Source organism: Dermacentor variabilis, chromosome 7 (assembly GCF_050947875.1).
Source record: "Dermacentor variabilis isolate Ectoservices chromosome 7, ASM5094787v1, whole genome shotgun sequence".
NCBI lineage: Eukaryota > Metazoa > Arthropoda > Arachnida > Ixodida > Ixodidae > Dermacentor > Dermacentor variabilis.
In genome coordinates this window covers 173,735,291-173,748,469 of record NC_134574.1, presented here as the reverse complement: position 1 = coordinate 173,748,469, position 13,179 = coordinate 173,735,291, and the positions used below count along the sequence as shown (strand labels likewise).

The 13,179-nt window shown below is 46.7% G+C and overlaps 1 protein-coding gene across 1 annotated transcript; it reads left to right on the top strand.

Moving 5' to 3' along the window:
• Positions 1–192: 192 nt before the first annotated feature.
• On the top strand, positions 193–9,277 carry LOC142588508 (uncharacterized). The gene is made up of 11 exons (XM_075700320.1): positions 193–432; positions 591–648; positions 1,031–1,088; positions 1,251–1,308; positions 1,469–1,526; positions 1,689–1,746; positions 1,909–1,966; positions 2,129–2,186; positions 2,349–2,406; positions 2,789–2,846; positions 4,216–9,277. The coding sequence occupies exons 8-11, from the start codon at positions 2,157–2,159 to the stop codon at positions 4,502–4,504; spliced, it is 435 nt and encodes a 144-aa protein (XP_075556435.1). The 5' UTR covers positions 193–432; positions 591–648; positions 1,031–1,088; positions 1,251–1,308; positions 1,469–1,526; positions 1,689–1,746; positions 1,909–1,966; positions 2,129–2,156; the 3' UTR covers positions 4,505–9,277.
• The last annotated feature ends 3,902 nt before the right edge of the window (positions 9,278–13,179 follow it).

The following is a 13,179-nucleotide window of genomic DNA, read 5'->3' as shown; positions in this document are numbered from 1 at the left end:
TAGACTCCGTTACTGCATCACTCCTTGATGTCTCATGAGGAAAACAGCTAGTTTGATTGCACTATGAAATTTATACGCTATTCTGACGGTATTAGTGGCTCTGTAGATGTGGTAGCTGTTTCAACGTGTGCTCATCTTAGCTCTCTTATTGCAGCATCGAGGGTGTCACCATCACGATCGCCATGGATGAGAATGCTGCCACGTATACCCTGGTAAGAATAGATTCCATCACTGCATCAGTCCTTGATTTCTCATGAGGAAAACAGCTAGTTTGATTGCACTATGAAAAATGGTACGCTATTCTGATGGTATTAGTGGCTCTGTAGATATGGTAGCTGTTTCAACATGTGCTCATCTTAGCTATCTCATTGCAGAGTCGAGGGTGTCACCATCACGGTCGGTATGGATGAGAATGCTGGCACCTATAACCTAGTAAGAATAGACTCACTGCATCACTCCTTGATGTCTCATGAGGAAAACAGCTAGTTTGATTGCACTGTGAAAAATTATACGCTATTCTGATGCTATTAGTGGCTCTGTAGATGTGGTAGCTGTTTCAGTGTGGGCTCATCTTATCTCTCTCATTGCAGAGTCTACGGTGTCACCATCACGATCGCCATGGATGAGTATGCTGCCACTTATACCCTGGTAAGAATAGACTTAGTCACTGCATCACTCCTTGATGTCTCATGAGGAAAAGAGCTAATTTGATTGCACTGTGAAAAATGATACGCTATTCTGATGGTATTAGTGGCTCTGTAGATATGGTAGCTGTTTCAACATGTGCTCATCTTAGCTCTCTCATTGCAGAGTCGAGGGTGTCACCATCACGGTCGCCATGGATGAGAATGCTGCCACTTATACCCTGTTAAGACTAGACTTAGTCACTGCATCACTCCTTGATGTTTCATGAGGAAGAGAGCTAATTTGATTTCACTGTGAAAAATGATACGCTATTCTGACGGTATTAGTGGTTCTGCAGATGTGGTAGCTGTTTCAACGTGTGCTCATCTTAGCTCTCTCATTGCAGAGTCGAGGGTGTCACCATCACGATCGCCATGGATGAGAATGCTGCCACGTATACCCTGGTAAGAATAGATTCAATCACTGCATCAGTCCTTGATTTCTCATGAGGAAAACAGCTAGTTTGATTGCACTATGAAAAATGGTACGCTATTCTGATGGTATTAGTGGCTCTGTAGATATGGTAGCTGTTTCAACATGTGCTCATCTTAGCTATCTCATTGCAGAGTCGAGGGTGTCACCATCACGGTCGGTATGGATGAGAATGCTGGCACCTATAACCTGGTAAGAATAGACTCTCACTGCATCACTCCTTGATGTCTCATGAGGAAAACAACTAGTTTGATTGCACTGTGAAAAATTATACGCTATTCTGATGCTATTAGTGGCTCTGTAGATGTGGTAGCTGTTTCAGTGTGGGCTCATCTTATCTCTCTCATTGCAGAGTCTACGGTGTCACCATCACGATCGCCATGGATGAGTATGCTGCCACTTATACCCTGGTAAGAATAGACTTAGTCACTGCCTCACTCCTTGATGTCTCATGAGGAAAAGAGCTAATTTGATTGCACTGTGAAAAATGATACGCTATTCTGATGGTATTAGTGGCTCTGTAGATATGGTAGCTGTTTCAACATGTGCTCATCTTAGCTCTCTCATTGCAGAGTCGAGGGTGTCACCATCACGGTCGCCATGGATGAGAATGCTGTGACTTACACCCCGGTAAGAATAGACTCCGTCACTGCATCACTCCTTGATGTCTCATGAAGAAGAGAGCTAATTTGATTGCTCTGTGAAAAATGATATGCTATTCTGACGGTATTAGTGGCTCTGTAGATGTGGTAGCTGTTTCAACGTGTGCTCATCTTAGTTCTCTCATTGCAGAGTCGAGGGTGTCACCATCATGATTGCCATGGGTGAGAATGCTGCCACTTATACCCTGGTAAGAATAGACTTAGTCACTGAATCAGTCTATCATTTCTCATGAGGAAAACAGCTAGTTTGATTGCACTATGAAAAATTATACGCTATTCTGACAGTATTAGTGGTTCTGTAGATGTGGTAGCTGTTTCAGTGTGGGCTCATCTTAGCTCTCTCATTGCAGAGTCGAGGGTGTCACCATCACGATCGCCATGGATGAAAATGCTGCCACTTATTCTCTGGTAAGAATGGACTTGGTGACTGCTTCACTGCTTGATTTCTCATGAAGGAAACAGGTAATTTGATCACACTATGAGAAATTATACGCTATTCTGACGATATTAGTGGCTCTGTAGTTGTGCCAGCTTTTTCAACGTGTGTTCAACTAAACTCTCTTATTGCAGGGTCGAGGGTGTCTGCATCAGAATCGCCATAGATGCAAATGCTGCTACTTATACCCTCGTAAGAATGGAGTTGCTTCATCACTGCTCGATTTCTCATGAGGAGAACAGCTGACTTGATTGTACTATGAAAAATTATACACTATTCTGACGATACTAGTGGCTCCGTAGTACACAGTGCCAGCTGTTACAGTGTGTGTTCATCTAAGCACTCTCATTGCAGTGTCAAGAGTGTCCCTATCGTGATCGCCATGGATGAATATGCTGCCATTTATTCCCTGCTATGAATGGACTTACTTACTGAATCACTTGATTTCTCATGAGGAAAACAGCTAATTTGATTGCACTATGGAAAATTTTACGCTACTATTCTGACGATATTAGTGGCTGTGTAGTTGTTTCAGTTGTTTTGGCGTTTGTTCATCTAAGCTCTTTCCTTGCAGGGTTGATGGTGTCATCATCACGATCACTATGTATAAAAGTACTTCCACTTATTCTGTGGTAAGGACGAACTTGGTCACTGCATTACTTTTTTATTTCTCTTGTGGAGAACAGCTATTTTGATTGCACTAGGAAAAATTATGCTATTCTGATGATATTAGTGGCTCTGTAATAGTGCAAGCTGTTCGGCGGTTACTGGAATACTGGACACACTTGTGCGGCAACAAAATGCTTGCAACGCACGCTGCTTCGGTAGCACTCACTTGGGATCGACTGCCAGGTGGCCGGTGGAGAGGCTGGAGAAGCTTCGCGCAGTGGCTCCAAGACAGAGGGAAGCAGACGACATGGGGTCCCATCCTGACCCAGTGCCATTGAAGGCGGAACTTAGCCACAATTACTCAGGGAATGGGTTGAGGAGAAAATTAATGGCTAGGAATGAAGGTAACTTGTAATCTTCCGTAGCTCTCTTAATATGAGACACTTCATGCAAATTGTAGTGCAAATAATTTACTTAGCTGTACTGTACATGTCTACAACATTTGTCTATACCATTTCAGAGACCCTTTAATGTTGGCCAAGCCCTCAATCTGGTTATGATACATGTGGTAGTGGAGGACTGCGGGTTAATGTTGACCACCTGTTATTATTTGAAGTGCACCAAAATCTAAGTGCACAAGCGTTTTTGGCATTTCACTTATGTTGAAATGCGTCTGCCAAGTTTTGATTGAACCCGGAACTGCAGCAACGCCATATACAAAGCTACTGCGGTGGGTGCAGAATTATTGATTTGATTGGCTGCAGCCTTTGTAGTGTTGTCGAGACGTTGCAGTGTTTTAATACAGCACCGCGCCTGCAGACCTGGCGTCAGTGGTCCGCTTGATGCAGAAACGTACCATACCATACCTTAAATTTAAGTTTATCCACTTTGTCCGCAGCTGCTGCCATGTCTATCAGTAACAACGTTTGCTTCTGTATGTCACCTTTTCCCTCTACCACGTTCCCCCCAGGTATGCGAGCTGCCAGCTGCCACGAGAGAAGTGTGGCGAGGCTGTTATTCACTCTTTTCGTGACTGTGTCGGTTCTACTTGCCTCCTCTCTTTACCTTGTATATATCTACCATTTTATCTACTTTTTATTTTATCACAAAACACTTTGGACTGTTGTAAAGCTCCTGAAGTTTTTTGGTCTAAATCCCATCTTTTAAGTACCACCTCCATCACACGACATGCGCCATTAATAATTTACTCAACTTGAATTATGGATGAGTTGAAATGAGCAGTCAAATAGCGCTATTTGACAGTTGAAATTTGACAATTTTACACACACACGTATATATTATGTACTCGTTCATCATGTAGGTACTCCATGCTCCGATGTGGTGGTTTGGGTAGCAGCAGCAGGGTGTTGAATTTCTCGCGTCAACCCACAGCGTTTCCGGCAGGATGTCCAGCCTGGGTGCGTATTTGATGGGCACACAGAGACATTCCAGCGCCTGCATGTGTGGCCGTCCCAGAAGACCCGATGCCACCGATCCTTCCAGCTGCATGGCTGGGTGGGCACTGTCGTACCGCACCGTGTGCTCGGCCAACCTACGGTTTGACACCCGCCCAACCCCAGAGTGTCATCACTATCCTTGGCATCTTTTTGAGGCAGTTGTCACAATTTTCCACCTTAACGATTGTAAGCTCGTCATAAAATCTGAATCCACATATGTATAGTCTTAAAGCAACAACATATCAGCTGTCCTATCCACCTTTCAGCCTCCAAATGTGTTATTGGTATTTATTTAGTGCATTCGGCACTCAATAAGTGTAAAATTGGCACACAGTATTTGGGGAGTGCGTGGCATGCTGAACATTGCAGCATCAATGATGAGTAAATAGACAATGCAACAATGTATATATCTCACTTCATTCAAGGACTCTTGGAGACTTCTGCTTCTACAAGAAGTCTCAACATTCGTACAGTAGAAGCAGAGTCATTTGAGCGCATTCAAAACAGCTAATGTCGGTAAGCTGTATCGACGGCCATAAAGATTTGTGTGCTGAGTGAGATGAGTGTGACGTTACATTGCTGATGTTAGAAGTCAAAACACTTTCACAAGTGTATGCTGACCGTGGCTGCCACACTGGTGCTGGCAGTGGGCTAGCGTGTCGAATCCACGCTTCGGCCAAACCAGGCAGCGGTGCTCGGCTATGCGGAGGCAGCCGCGACCCCTCCGGTGCACATAGTTGGCTGTGCGGTAGTCGCCCCGACACGGGCACGCCTTGGCTACAGTGCACGGCTTACTGCCTGCGCAGTGCAGTGGTGGTGGCACACAAGGTATTTTTAGGACATAACTTGGAATTGCCATAAACATTAGCGTTCTAGTTCCATCCGTCTAGCACATTACTTTGTCCATACCAACTCCTCCGTCATCTATCTAGAACATTTATTCCAGGGTATCAGCTTTCAGTCTGACACAGGAGATAAAGCCATGCATTCCCGTAGTCACATGCCAACAACAGCAACTTGGAGATAGCCACTTTCTTGAATGTCACGAAATCCTTTGTTTTTGGCAGGAGACAAATTTTTGGTCAATTTGATCTGTGAAAAAGACAAATAGATGTTACCAGTGGTACCTAGATGCCATTCAGGCGGTTGAGTTTCTCCTAAATGTGAAGGTCAAGATGAGTCTGAAAAAATAGCAGTTTTGCCCGAAAGGCAAAGCATTGATTGCAATAGCAAATTGGTAGACAGCTATACGAAGTAAGGATAGTAGTTTTATCGACCCTATTAACTTGTAAACATTTGCTTCTAACTAAATTAACAAGCACGGTGCCACACAAGCAAACATGAACACATCTCACTCGATGACCACGAAAACTCGCTGTCAAAACGCTGGAGTGACGAAGCACAGCAGCAGCAGCGAGCGAATTGACCTTCATGCTGCCTCTCGCTTCAATGAGAACTAAGTGACGAAAACACGGCGCACACAAAGCTATCAGCACTCGGCGCACTCTGTTCCCATCGCAGATCGCTTTCAAGATGGGGCCCCCGCGGCCTGCCATACGCAGCAGCCCCTGGAGTGGAACCAAGCAGGTTATATAATAAAATATCTGGAGTGGCAGCCGCTGCGGCCGCCTACGGGAGCGAGTGAAGCCACCGGCAGCCATACTGCTGAGGGCAAAAGAGGGCGAGCCCGGCGTATAGGCAGCTGCGGAATACACGCAGCATTCGAGTGCTTTTCGGTTCCCCAATCAAAAATTGCACAAAATATACTTGTTTATCTTACAGAAATATATTACTTGCATTGAGGCAATGTTGTTAAAAAAATATATGATAAATTTTTTTTGTGTGTGCATGAAAGTGTTTTAATGATTCATCATCAGCCTATTCTATGTCCCCTGCAGGACGAAGGCATCTCCCTGAGATTTCCAATAACATTTGCCCTGCACCAACCAATTCTAACTAGCGCCTGAAAAGTTCTTAATTTCATCACCCCAACTAGACTTCTGTCACCCTCGCCTGCACTTCCCTTCTCCTCGCGCCCATTCTCTAACCCTAATGGTCCACCGTACGCATCGAGCGGCACACGCAGCTAAAACGCCTTCGGTCATCGCGATATGTTAGTACGGAACGGTAATACCGGGCCGTATACCGCACTTACCGTACCGTAATCCACTGCCGACACTTTGCCGACACTGCAATAAAAATTCTGCATCCCCTCTAACATAAGCTCTGCATAACTAGATGGCGCCACCAACTCGTGTTTTTTACCACCTTTTATTTTTCTGTTCTTCTTTTAATATGGTTTTCGTTTTTCTTTAATATTCTTTTATTCTCATTGGGCCTGAGTATGGTGAGAAGGTATGCGAAACCCGGGGCACTACGCCGACAAAAGGCCTGTGTGCGGAAAGTCAGAGGCTGAAATAATCTCGTGGGTGGCGGCAATGGAAAAGAAACCTGCCATGAGGAACTACTTAAGAGGAAAAAACGAAACCAGGAAAGAAACAATTTATGGGAGCTCAAAGGGAAGCTCATAATTACTTTTCGAAACGAGATCAGGATGCCCTAGAACACGCACATATAAAGCGAGATATAAGAAGGAAGAAAAAGCATGTGCTTGCTGCGGTAAAGCTAGGGAAAAGATGGAGCATGTTTTATTAGAATGTGAAGAAATCTGCCCAGCGGTCGATTAGGCACCACTGGCCTCCTTGAAGCCCCTGGGTTCAGCAAGAGCAGGGGAAAAGTAAACATGTCCGCAATAGAGATTAGTAAGAGGCAATTGGAAGATTGGTGGAAGTAGAGAACTGACAAAATAACGGAGACGTACAAAAGCAAAGTTCACAATAGGGGGTCAGAAAATTTGTTTGTGGGAGTCCATCATGCTTTTTTTCTTTGTTAACCTAGGTAGGACATTAGGCAGTATAATAGCAAGAGCTTGGTGGCGCAACCCCCTGCCCCGTTCTAAAGGGGACGTTCATAACATCCATCCCTCACCACGTTGCACGCATTCCACGTACTTTGCTGGCACTCCCTCTCGTCACGTCGGCGGACTGCGTTCCATTGTCATGACCATTCTGATTCACAATGCCGGCCCTGCTCAGCTTTTCCTCGGCTGCTTGAAGTCGTTTTTTTCACTACCTTCCGTGCATCACGCTCCATATTTAGCTCATTTTTGAGCTCTTTGACCTATTTTACAAGCTCAACCTGGAAAGCCTCCATTTTCTTCAGCCTAGCATCGACGTCACATTGTGTGCCGTTGGACTCGGTTCCCTCTCCGTTCTCATCCGTCCCCTCATCTGCCTTGAGGGACCCCCGCACACTGCACACTTTCCCGTTCTTGCCATGTATTGCACGGCTTTTTCTAATGCAACTACTATAACAATGCAGAGCACGTGCCTTCTAGCAAAAGCCAATATACACAGAATATAAATCCTTAAATTGCCGCAAAGTAATTCTCACCAATGTTATAAAAGCAATCAATGCCGCACAAACTTAAGGTATGCCACGTTTTTGCACGTGTTCAACCACGCGCCCACGCTCTCACTTTCTTACCAAATCAATATTCCCGATACCAAACACACAGTAAAACCACTAATAGCGATCAGTCTTGCCACTTCCAAGCTACTATTTAAAGGTTATAAAGACTTAAACCCAGCTGCAGCTGTTGATGCACGTGGCGCGAAAGGACGCTCTGACTATCCTGCAAAAACGAATATACACGAAACACCCGCGCACACTCAAACAGGAGACAGAAAAAAAAAAGGACACTACCCAATTATTATTTGAAGGCTAAAAAAATCAGCAAAAAAAAAAAAACAAGCTCAAAGCATGCACAAAAAAGACATGGTTTCGTCGCCGCCACGGAGCCCTCGAAGAACACGTCCATCCGCCCCAGAATCTCGCAATACATTTATGGCGAACAGGTCATAAAAGCGACACCAACGGCCAACGCAAGCACAAACATCAGCTTCGCCTGCGTAGTTCTGCAGAAAGGGATTGTAAAATGGAATAGGCAGTCTCGTGGATCCTGCCTCTAGCAAAATTTAGTATTGCGGTTTCGGAGTAAGAGAGGATGTACCGGACTTCAGTGTGGGAAATGGCAGCGGCTATCGCAGCCTCTTCTGCTGATTCTGAAGTAGTTGCGAGGGGGGTGGAGAGAGAGAGAATAAACATTTTTATTAGCTTTGGAGAGGCGTCCTCATTCCAGAATGCCTTGAGCTCGGGCCGCGTCCTGGGCCCTCGCAATCAGCCGTTGCTGATCCTCGAGGTCGGAGCTGGCCAAGGCTCTCTCCCAAAGCTCGTTAGTGGGGTAAGGGTTCGGAGGATTTTTCGGAGGGGGGCGGAGATGATAGCCCGTGTGGTCCACAACCGCAGCAGCCGTGCCCGCTCACACTGTGGACTTCTCCGACCCGTAGTATTTGTGGAGGGCGCGTGCGATCGGGCTGCCCTGCGTGCAGAGTGGTAGTCGGGGTGTGTGTTGCGTGGGAGAGGTTTGATGAGGAGGTTGGAGTGTATGCATGTAGGGAGGGTGAACAGCTGGGTATTATTGGCGGGTATTCGAATCTCAAGTCTATCTAGTATGTAATGCAAAAGGATAGAAAGTTGGGTGATCTGGTACGGTAACGTGATCTTGAATAGCGCTCGTCCTGTCTGCTTCTAGTCTCTGTCTGCGTCACTTCGCGCTACAATTCAAGATCATGCTATCTAGTATGTGTCTGCCTGTGAGGGTTTTAATGAGCCTGTCGGTGGGCTGCAACGAGCTTGTGTGTGGTGTTGTCAAGCTTTAACTCTAGGAGTTTAGAGGTTTGTGTGTGAGGAGGGAGATGGAGATCGATTTTGTAATCTTTCCTAAGAAGGGCTTCTTACGTGGGTTTCCCTGCGGTCTAGTTTGAGATAGGGGATAGTATACAGAAAGCAGCTCAGTACGAAGGCATAGATGAGACGGCATATGCCGTGTTCTTTAAGCCCATAATGTTTGGTGGAGACACGCCGGATAAGATGTGCAAGTGCAGTTGTGTTTTTTTTTTTTTTTTTGACAGTGAAACTATTGTGTCCGGTGTTTTGCAAGTGGAGCCCAAGTATCCGCATGATCTTTGCCTCCGGTACGGATTGTCCCTCTATTGTTATGTTGATGGGTGTTGTAGGGAGGTTGCAGGGTTTAGGGCGCATGATTAGGAGTTCGGATTTGGTCAAGGAACAATTGAGTGAGGCTTATATAGAGTGAGCGGACTGCTGTATGTGTGTGACTGCCTGTTGGAGTGAGTCCTCTATTTACCCATCGTTGCCCGTTGTGGTCCACAAGGTGATATTATTGGCATATAGAGTGCGTCGAAAGTGCGGTATGTGGTCTAGAGAAGCAGCTGAGGGCGGCACTGAATAGGAATGGTGAAAGTATTGAGCCTTGTGGTGTACCCACCCCTTGAAGTGTGTAGGAGGCGGAGGAGTGGTGGCCTATAGTAACCTACGCGGTGCGGTTTGTGAGGAAGGCGCGGATGTAAGAATACATTTTATGTGCAATGTTTAATGGGGAAAGTCGGTAAATATGGCGGTATGGTGGATATTGTCAGATGACTCTCCGGCTGGAAGCGCGGCGCCCGCAAGGAGAAGGGCGCATGCCATTTGGTTTGAAATTTCAGCTGTTTACGCGGTGCGTAGAGGTGTAATATGTTTGTATGTTGCGGAGACGATTGTTAGCACGCACTGTATGCACTGCGCTTGTCAGCTGAATATGGCTAGACCTGGTGAGAGGCCCTTTAACAATGCCTGCGTAACTACAATAAAGCCCTGTTGCGCACGAAGTCCCCACAACTGGAGCGAAAACAAAACGGCGCAATCCACCGCACGTTCAGAAACTGCCTCGGCATGCTGTGAAAATGCAAACCTCGGAGCGGACGCCCAGCCTCCCCACGCTTACTCGCACAAGTCCCGCGGAGACCGCAAATCGCAGATGTCGCCGAGCACCTCGCAGATGTCGCCCAGCCACGTATCAAGAAAACTCGCAGCCATGCGAGTCAACACCATTGTACTACAGTCTAGGGGCAAAACTGGAAGCCAAGTTTGACGCTAACGTTAAAGGGTACCTTAGTGGTAGTGGCACTGCGCTTCTAATCTCAAGTTCGTGGTTTCCATAACGGGTGCTTTTCCATGGGGGGCGAAATGCAAACACATCCGTGTACGTAGATTATCACCTACTGGCGAAAAGGGCACTCCGAGAGAAGGCATGATAAGCAATAAACGAGAAACCACTTGAAGGTAACGCACCGGCTCTCCGTGACATCATGGAGTTTTGAAAGTAAGTTTTGAAAAGTTTTGAAAGTCGAGACAGGACATGCACTTTACAGAAAAGACAAGCGCTTGACCTGTCGCGACTTCTCCCTCGTCCTTAGTGCGCTATGTTACCTGCATTACGATTAATAACTATCATGCCCAAACCTATTCCCTTCTGTCATGGGGTTTGACATAGATGAACTAAATTGTATTTTAAATGAGCCGTAAGCTGAACTTGGCAAGTTTTGAGAACTTTTACTGAACCACAACGGCCAGATATGAATGCATAGCTTTGTAATCCGTCACGTCACGATAACGTAGGTTGTGATGCGAAATTCACCAAGTAATACTTGCGCCTTTATTTCCCTTTTAATAGTCTATCTACTACCACGAAGATGTAATTTTCGAAGAATTATTAATCAATCTAAGCTGATTTAGTGTTACTCTTTGGTGTCCCTTTAAAGAACTAGAAGCAGTACTAAAGTAATCGCATGATGAAAACCTTGAAAGCAGGAACTGTTGCCCAAACCTTGGAAAACGCCCTCACGAGCATCTTGAATCGCCCATGAAGATAGAATAGCCCGCCTCGAAGAGTAGAGCTCCACTCGCCGCCCGCGCAGCGTAGGGCGCTGGGCCAGTTGATTGCCGACATGAGTAATGAGCCGTCTTTGTGGCAGTGGAAATGCAGGGGACTAATCCCGCACTTCTGCAGTATATTGCCGCACAACGAAAATGTCTTGCTCATTCAAGAACCCAACAAGCAGATCGCCCTCACAGGCATGTATAATGCACACACAAATCCTTTGCTACTAAGAGCACGTGAAGCCCTTAGGCAGTCAATAGACTATCTAAAGCACTTTTCATAAAGGGAATAGCTCTCGAACATGCGCCTATATACGAGCATGTTTGGATGCTTGAAACGACGTGATATTGTAACACGCTTGACTGGGAAAATTTAGATGCAGATCGACCTCGCTGAATAAAAACTGCCTTCGTAATGGAGTATTAGTGTTTGAGACCTGGTGAGAAAGTCACTAAATTTAGCTTCTTTTTTAGTGACATAAATGGCCATTAAACTGTCCTGGTAAAATTCGCCAAGAAACTTGTGCCAAGATCGATGCGCTGGCCCCATTTTATCCAAAGGGGGCTTCATGGATGCGTCTCCACTTGTTGCCACTGGTAAAAACATGCTGACGAGCTTGCCACCTGGCTGCATCAAAGCTGATTTCATAGTCAAACTATGATCTGGAGATCTGACTTTGAAAATCGAGGGCTGTGTCTTTCCTTTTTACATGCAGACCGTTGATCGCCACCGCAGGCTGAGGAACAAATAAAGCAAAAGGAAATTCTGAGCAAGTCATCATCGCATGTCTGCTTTAGTCATCGCGACCTAGCGACCTGGTCACAAAAGGTTACCAACGCTGGTGCAGGGGTGAGCCCGCGCGTGCGTACCATTCTGGCAGGTATGACGGCACTCGTCCATCGTGGCGAAGCGGGCGCCACCTGCCAGGCACTGCTCCTCGGGATGCCACGGCTGGCACCCTCTGGTCAGTGTGCAAAGGTAGGCCGCGGACGTGCAGCGGGCGAAGCTTCGCACGCAGGCATCGTCCTCGACCCGGCGGTGGATCCGAGGCTCTGCGCGGCGGAGTGTGCTCACTGAACAGCGTGCTGCTCTGCCATTAGAAGCCGCGCAAAGGCGGGGACGTAGCCAGTTAAGGGCGCATCGGGAACGTGCCTCCCCTTCCCCGAAATGTCGGCGTACAATGAGCATTTGGCAAATGTGCGACAACATCCGCCTGCCCGAAAATATTCATGGCTGTGCCACTGCTGCCACGTAGCAGAATGGTAGAGGGATAGCGGTTTACTAAACCTAAGTGTGGAGTTATCAGTGGAAGCCAAGCGTCTGCACCTTGGCCGCCCAGGAACATTTCCAAGGCCCTGTGCATGGAAACCACTCTGCTACTCAGGTGAGTGTCGGTTCTGAACGGTGCCTCTAATGGAGTGCTTTAGCATAGCATTACCGCTTAAACCGCGTGCATTGCGCGCGTCACGTGCATTATGGCGTATGCAAAGCATAGCCGAAACGGAAATGACTGCGTAAAAGCAGTAGCTGCTCTGACTAGCAGGGAAAAACTGTACCGAATTCTCTCTCTGGTCCTTCAGAAAAGCGCTGACTACAAATCAATGTGGAGAACTGATTATAGGTTTATTACAATTATATGCAGACGGAGCTTTATCTGTTGTTTACCAGCGCCTGTAAGACGGACTGGGAAGCAGCAGCGTGGTGGTATACACTCGTAAACAGCAACTAAATTTTAGTTTACAATTTTACAGCGAAGCTGTTAAGGGCTAGTGTCCCCAGTATCGTGTCCGCGTGTAGAAAACCTACGTCATCAAGCAATGGCTCCCGCGTCGTCGTCGCATGCTGGCGCCCCTCGGCGCTGTGCACCACGCTCGTGCCGCTGCTCCCGTGTTGTTCGTCGTCGACAATTGGGAAACGCGAAGACGTAAGCAGTAATAGAGAGGACTTTAATGAATCGTCGGGATTTACTCGGTGATAAACACCGGTGCCGCACGTACGTTTCAGCTTTGCTGGTTAACCATCTGCACGGAGTGCTTGGGCTGGTATATATATATA